Source organism: Microtus ochrogaster, chromosome 4 (genome assembly GCF_000317375.1).
Source record: "Microtus ochrogaster isolate Prairie Vole_2 chromosome 4, MicOch1.0, whole genome shotgun sequence".
NCBI lineage: Eukaryota > Metazoa > Chordata > Mammalia > Rodentia > Cricetidae > Microtus > Microtus ochrogaster.
Window position 1 is genome coordinate 52,398,687 of NC_022011.1, and position 7,916 is coordinate 52,406,602.

At 46.4% G+C, this 7,916-nt stretch overlaps 1 protein-coding gene across 2 annotated transcripts in view; it reads right to left on the bottom strand.

The window, feature by feature from the left end:
- The window catches only part of Pnpla7 (patatin like phospholipase domain containing 7), a 77,692-nt gene that overhangs the window by 33,571 nt on the left and 36,205 nt on the right, over nucleotides 1-7,916 (bottom strand). For both annotated transcript variants that reach the window (XM_026778891.1, XM_005346358.2), the window contains exons 16-19: nucleotides 7,242-7,447; nucleotides 5,310-5,441; nucleotides 4,376-4,499; nucleotides 1,847-1,960 (exon numbers count right to left, since the gene is read on the bottom strand). In XM_026778891.1, coding sequence (XP_026634692.1) covers nucleotides 1,847-1,960; nucleotides 4,376-4,499; nucleotides 5,310-5,441; nucleotides 7,242-7,447 — 576 coding nt within the window. The remainder of the gene's footprint in view (nucleotides 1-1,846; nucleotides 1,961-4,375; nucleotides 4,500-5,309; nucleotides 5,442-7,241; nucleotides 7,448-7,916) is intronic.

Consider the following 7,916-nt stretch of genomic DNA (forward strand, 5'->3'; position numbering starts at 1 on the left):
AAAAAAAAAAAAAAAAAAAAAGACTAAGGACAGTGGGGTGGTGGTGGCACAGAAGGCAGAGGCAGGTGGATCTCTGTGAGTTCAAGACTGGCCTGGGGCCGGGCGATGGTGGCACACGCCTTTAATCCCAGCACTTGGAAGGCAGATACAGGTGGATCTCTGTGAGTTCGAGACCAGCCTGGTCTACAGAGCTAGTTCCAGAGCAGGCTCCAAAGCCACAGAGAAATGCTGTCTCGAAAAAACAAACAACAACAACAAAAAAAAGACTGGCCTGGGGCTGGAGAGATGGCTCAGTGGTTAAGAGCATTGCCTTCTCTTCCAAAGGTCCTGAGTTCAATTCCCAGCAACCACATGGTGGCTCACAACCATCTGTAATGGGGTCTGGTGCCCCCCTCTGGCCTGCAAGCAGACACACAAACAGAATATTGTAAACATAATAAATAAATATTTAAAAAAAAAAAAAAGACTGGCCTGGTCTACAAAGAGAGTTCCAGGGACAGAGCAGAGAAATCCTGTCTCAAAAAACAAACAAAGCATCAAAACTAAGAGCAGAATGCTGACTGGGAGCACCACCATGGGGTTCTCTGGGTTTTAGGCCAGAGTGTAGGTTTTCCCCTTCTCTCCTGTGGCAACCTTGTCACTCACAGTCAGGGGGGACAACCAGAAAAGGAAGCTGACTAACAGCTCAGAGAAGGGCCTAAGTACCCCTCTTCTACCATGGTGGATACCAAAGCTCTCTTTATTTAAGTCGCTATCCTAAGTTACAGATATTGTGTAGCAATTTCCTCCTATATAACACCTTCCACCTTACAGGAAGCCCCTTAAGACACAGGATATTCTAAAGGGAGGTTGTTAATCTATGCTACAGGGAACCCTTCAAGTTCAGGAAGTAAACTACTTAAAGGCTTCAGCACATTCCTGAAACTTACCAAATACCCAAGTCTCCTCTATGTAGAAGCATACATAAGCAGTAAAGTCTGTGAAAGACACTCTCAGATCAGCAGAGCTGCCTGAGAGGCTCAGGTCGTCTGGTCTATCTGGGAAAGACTCCGTCCAACATTTCTGAGCTGCCTGTGAATTGTGCAGTGAGCTGCATGCTTCCAGCTATTGTGAGCTATCACCCATGATGGAGCTGTCTTTGGGACATTTCTGCTCACCATACTCTGAAGTAACCCCTCACCATGCTCCTGTAAGCAACCCCAACGAAACTCACTGGGTTCATCAAGTTGCACTCTGGTGGCATTCTTCCTTTAGTCTATATCAGTTCCATATCTGAGGTAAGTCTGGTTTTTGTTCATGTTTCCCCAGGAATAGTGTCATACAGCAACAGATAAAAATCCCCTGTCTGAGAGTATGACCTCTTGTGTCACTTTTACAACCTTCCACCCACCTGTTCCACAGTACATCTGTGTGATGTGGGATTCCCCTATGAATGTGGTGAATATCATTGGTTAATAAACTGTCTTGGGCCTGTGCAGGGAATAGAGGTAGACGGGAAAAACTAAATTAAATGCTGGGAGAAAAAAAGGAGGAGTTAAGGAGAAGTCATGTAGCCCCCACTGCGCTCCTGTGACAGATTCTGAATGGAACTTTACCTGGTAAGCCCCAGCCATGTGACGATACACAGATTAATGGAGATAGATTAGTTTAGGATATGAGTTAGCCAGAAACACGCTAGAGTCATTGGCCAAGCAGTGTTTTAAATAATATAGTTTCTGTGTGACTATTTTGGGGCTGAGTGGCCAGGAACAAACAAGTGGATCTCCTTACAACATCTATGTGCACTTGATGAAATCCTACCTGGGCCAGAAATGCAGCTAGAACAGGGGCTGTGCACCACCCTTACCTGTGGGTACCTGCGCTTGATGGATGTCAGAGCTCCTGCTGGCAGCTTGGCCAGTTCTGAGTCCCGGACGGCATGCACTGTGGTTGCTCTGGCCTGGTGGGTTAGTGTCTCCACCTAAGGAAGAAGAGCCAAACTCTGAGGTCTCATAAATCAGTCAAGGTTCCAGAAGGCCAGACTGACCAAACCTGAAATACAGGCAAGTGTACGTGCAAGTCAGGTGGATAGAAGTTGGCTCAGAGTGTCTATTGCTGTGATAAATACAATGACCAGAAGCACCTTTGGGAGGAAAGAACTTATTTCATCTCATACTTCTAGGTAACAGTCTATCACTGAGGGAAATCAAACAGAGCAAGAACCTGGAGGCAAGAACTAAAACAGAGGCCATGGAGAATCACTGTTTACTGACTTGCTCCTCTGACTTGCTCATCCCACTTTCTTACACCACCCACAGTGAGTTGGTCCCCACCACCACCAATCAGCAATCAAGAAAATGCCCCATAGTCTGGGGGGGAATTTTCTCAATTGAGGTTCCCCCTTCTAAAATGACTATAGCTGGGTCAAGGTGACATAAAGGTAGCCAGCACAGCAGCCTAGAGGAACTGTATGGTCAGGAAGCACGAAAAGGAACAAAATGACCTAGCCAAGCCTTTACGCTGCATGAAGCTGGTGAGATCTCACGTGTGACTGCTGTCCAAATTATTCGGATGTTCTAGAAGCCACAAGCACTCCTAGCAACCTCAAGAGTTCTCAGACATGGGAAGCGGCTGTCTCAGGGAACCCTGAACACCCTCCAGATACAAATGCCTCTAAGGAACACACTCCCCTCCACTAGGGGGCATCATCAGATGCATCCCTCAGAGCCTAAAGGAGTCCTGGATCATGGACTCCTGGAGCAAGACTCCTTTTCCGCTTCTGACCGTTATGAGAGCTCCCAAGTAGGAGTCTGCATCTAGACTCACAGGCCGCACACAACATGGCTGCCCTAAGGTCAGGGAGTCCCAGACTCTGACATGGAAGAGCCACTGCGAGGCGGAGCGCAGTGGGAGGCTGCCAGGTGGGAGTAACACTGGAATGGGGCTGCACAGAGGAAGTGGCCATTGGCACATGCTTGCCAACACCAAGAGGCTTCTCTAAGACCTGTTATCAAGTAGCAAAAAGCCCCCGAGCTTCCTAAAATAGCAGTCTAAAACTTCTTTACAAGCAGAAAGTGGTCCTGGACGTATAGGAAAGTGGGGTGAGCAAGTCCTGGGGAATCGCGTCAGTGAGCAGCACTCCATGTCCTCTGCCTCACTGACGGCTTGCTATCTGGAATTATAAGAGAAATAGTCCCTTTCCTCCACAAATTGTTTTTGGTCAGGGTGATTTACTACAGCAACAGAAATTGAAGACAATGGACTACACAGTGAGGCCTTGTCTCAAAGGAGAAGCAGGGAAGGGGTGCGGGTGGCTGGGTGATCAGGATATAGTCAGGGTACAAAAAACAGCTAACCAGACTCCAGAACGAAACAAACTAAAGAATATAGCCTTGTAAGTAATTTTTGTTTGTTTATAAAGTACATCTGTGCTTAGGGCAGAGAGACGGCTCCATGGTTAAGGGTACTAGCTGCAGCATGAGTCTAGGGCAGTCAAAGCTACACAGTGAGGCCCTGTCTAAAAAACAAACAAAACAAAACAAGACAAAGGAGCACTGGCTGCTCTTCCAAATGACCTGAGTTTGATTCCTAGCACCCACAAAATGGCTCACAAATACCTATAACTCCAGTTCCAGGGACTCTGATGCTCTCTTTTTTTCCTTTCCTTTTTAAACTCTAGCCCAGGCTGGCCTAGAACTCACAGAGATACACTAACCTTCTGGGATTAAAGGTGTGTGACACCACTGTAAACTTTGATGCCCTCTTCAAGACTCTATGAGCGCCAGGCATGCAAATATATCTACAGGCAAAACACCATGCACATTAATACATCTTTTTGTGCTAATCCATATAGGTTTACTGCTTTAAAAACCTATAATCCAAACACAGGATGCTGAAGCAATAGATTCATCACAATTAGACCAGCTCAAATCTTATGGTGAGTTCCAAGCCTACCTGGGTTACAGTAAGAAAGTTAAGAAAAACAAACAGTAGAAGTCAGACATGCAAGCTGGAATTCACTGTCCTATACTGCTCTACAAGCCCAACACCACAACATCCTGGGGCTGATCAGTAGCAGACCAAGACAGAGAAACTTTGTCCATGTAGGCAGCATTGGGAAGCTAGGATACGCTGCTAGTTACCCTCAGTCAAGTCCTTCTGGACACTATTCACCATGGCTTCGGCGGCTTCGGCATTGGCTGGGCACAAAGAAGCAACCAGAAACAAGGGACCAGAATCCTGGAGCTCCCTGAAGGCTAACCTAGGGCTCTAGACAAGGACAGGCCAGCGGGGGGAGGGGGGATGGCTATCTCCTGCAGGTCACTCAAGCTTCCTCCTCTCCAGGCAGGCAGGGTCCAGACTACCATGGAGAGCAAAAAGGACAGCTGGCACCTACCACACCAACAAGGTCTCCGCGGCCATATTCCCCTGCCAGGCGTTTTTTCCCATCATCCTTCCGGACCACAGAGCGCAGCCGGCCACTGAGAACGATGTATGTGCAGTCAGACTTGTCCCCTTGCCTGCAGAGACGCAAAAGTGCTCAGCTCACCAGCCTAAGCTGCTCACAGAACCAGCTTCACCACAGCCAAATTAAAAGAACACAGACTTCTGGGTAATTTTTTTAGTTTGTAAAGTACAGTTACTTTCCCAGGCAGGGGTGTCACAAGCCTTTAACCCCCGCACTTGGGGACAGAAGCCAGCCTGGTCTACAGCTGTACTTTCCTAGTCAGCTAAGGCTACATAGTGAGACCCTGTCTCAAATAAGAAAGTAAATAATTTCAAAAATGCAATTACTTTTTACTTTAAAATATTTGTGCTAACACATGTATTTACCACCACTTCAAACAATTTTAACTTTTTCTTGACTTAAATTTGAAGTGCCAATAAATATTGATAGTTATAATCTAGGTCTGTCTGTGACCTGAGCAGAGGCAAAGTCACCAAAGGCAGCCCAGTTAGCACAGCAGCACCTTACAAAGCCGCTTCAGATGGCTCTCGGGTCTGGAAAGGATGGTTTGGGTTTATATGTATGCACATGGGAAGATGTTTGTTGAAAATGCTTTTGTGTCTGTGTATATGCACTGAACCCAGGATGACATCAAAGAATGTCACTATGGGTGCCAGAGGAGGGGGAGTGGATGAGGAAACTTCCTCTTTTCATTGTACAGCCTTCACAGGTATGGAGCCTTGTCTATTAGCAATGCCACTATACATCAATAGGTAGACCCAGTGATGGAGACACCTGCAGGCCTCTGAACAGTGCACACCTTTGGGCCCCTCTATATACTATCTGTGGGTTCCTTTGTACACTACACATGTGTGAACCTCACCTGTATATGGCACGCCCAGCTTCTACTTCCATCCAGTCTAGAGCGAAGTCAATCTGCCGTACAAAGGAGGACATCCTCTTCACAACTGTGTGTGCCACACCCAGGACGATATCTGGCCGTTTCCTCATGATCCTGTCATGTGATCTCAAGTCATTTCCGTTCCATCAGGCCTCCTCTCACCTCCCAATCTTCAGTTCAGTCCTGCTACACCCACTCCTCACACAGAGTCACGACAACTGAGAGCAGGCAGAACCTTTAACCCCGCCTATCGCACAAGGACTCTTGATGCTTACTTTGAGAGAGAAAGACACTAAGGGCTGAGACAGAATGGGGCCTAAGCAGCCATCTGCTCTTAGCTGCACAGGGACAATGGATTTGGTGGAATAGGAGAAGGCCACCCATAGGACTGTCCACTCTATGAAAGTCCCTTGAACACAGGCTGCATGTAAGTTCCAGGTTTTGGCAGCAAGATTCCACCCACCACATACTCAAACCCATGAGTATAAGCAACAGCAAATACAATGAGGTATCCCAATGCTAGCAAAGTTGTTTCAAGGGACTTTGAACCTGAAGGGCATGGAGTCTACCATGGGTGGGTACAGAGTGCTTAGGTTCTGACCCAAGAACACTGTCATCTCTCTGGTGACTGTATGTGGACAGACAGTGGAAGGCAGGGCAACAAGGTTATCGTGGTAGCTCCAGGGCTGGGAGGGAAAGAACCAAGGCTGAGGGACTCCAGACCTTGGCCAACTAACAGGAGAGATGGAGTTGCCAGTCTATAAGAAACAGAAAAACAGAGCATTGCCTCAGGTACTACAAAATGGAGGGAATGGAGTCCCTTCACCATCCCAGGGTAGTAAGATAAATACTAGATGATGATAGCTTCAGAGAAGTTAATTGAATATAATTTTATCCCCAAGACTGGATGAGAGTCTCTAGGACATTTGCTGGACCATGTCTGCAGAGTGAGAAATACTTCTATCAGGAGTTTTTTTGCACATACAACCACATACATCTAGACAAGGACATTCAGTATAAGATACATAGAGATACACATGGGTAAAGATATGTAACAAATGTACACATAGACACAAATATGTAAACAGGTCACAGAAACAGACATGTATATACATAGACAAAGATATCTATATGTACACATGGATACGAATGTGGACATAGATAAGGATATGCAAACACACATATACACAAAAGCTCACAGAGAGCTGGAGAGATGGCTCAGAGGCTAAGAGCACTGGTTGCTCTTCCAGAGGTCATGAGTTCAATTCCCAGCAACCACGATGGCTCACAACCATCCATAATGAGATCTGGTGCCCTCTTCAGGCCTGCAGGGTATATACGTAATAAATAAATCTTAAAAGTAAAACCCAAAAGCTCATAGAGAAACATAAGGACATATAGACACACATAGAGGAACATAGACATGCATACACAGACAGTACCATATAGACGCACTCAAACATGTGGACAAGGACATGTAGTCTCACACACACACACACACAGACACACACACACACACACACACACACATCCTACATAGATTTGTAGGGAAGGCCATGTCAAGGCCAGAGGAGCGAAGAGAAAGAGAACAAGAATGGAGTCCTGACGACCATATGAGGCAATTCCTCTTCACCCTCTGACTATCCTCGAGCTTTGCCCTGGTACCAGAGCCGCACTCCGATAGAGAAAGCAGCATATGTCAGATAGCACAAGTCAAGAGGTTCTCTGAATGACTGAGCCTGTGTATGGTACGAATGTATGCAGTCACCTAGCTAAAGAGCCAGCTAAGCGCAGCGGTAGGTCTAATCCTGAGAGCCCTCAGGGATCCAGGACACAGGTAAGCAGGACAGAGAAGGGCATAGAAAGTGCCTCTGCATTTCAGAGTGGATCAGAGAAGGGAACAAGGTGACTCACTCATAGAAGTGGGCCTTAGAGATGGACAAAAAGCTGCAGTCTCTGTTGGCTTTGATGGTGAACATTAGGGGCTCTCCAGTGAGCACTGCCAGCTGCCCCACCATTTCCCCAGGATGTGTGAGAAACAGGCACGTATCCTCCAAGCTGTCGATCTTCTGTTGGTATACATGCAGCAGCCCCGAGACCACAAACAAAATATTGACATCCTGATAAAAACAGAGAAGGCTGGCTTCAGGAAGATAGATATGATAGTGGCCTAGTAAGCCCCATGGGCCCAAAACCTAGGGAGGATTACTGAGCCCCACAGAGTCACACATGGTACAAGCAGCTGCTTCTTTGCCTATTCTAGGGTAACCTAGTCTTGGGCACATGTTTCCACTGAAAATATTATAGCAGTTCTATAACTTTATTATTTAGTTGAATGGTGTCTATGACTTATTTATCCATTACAGGAAATTTAGTTTTTCAAATCTCAAACGCACATCCCTTCCCTCCTTACACACCCTTCTACTGCTCTTCATAAATGTCAGATATTTTCCTATAGAAGCCAAGGTGCGACTCCATGCTTCAAAGCCTGTCTATAGACTACACCTCTGCTACCTTTAAAGTCACATATTTTGATTCAAAATCCACAAAAACATGCAGGTCCAAATCCAACTTTGTATCTATTATGGG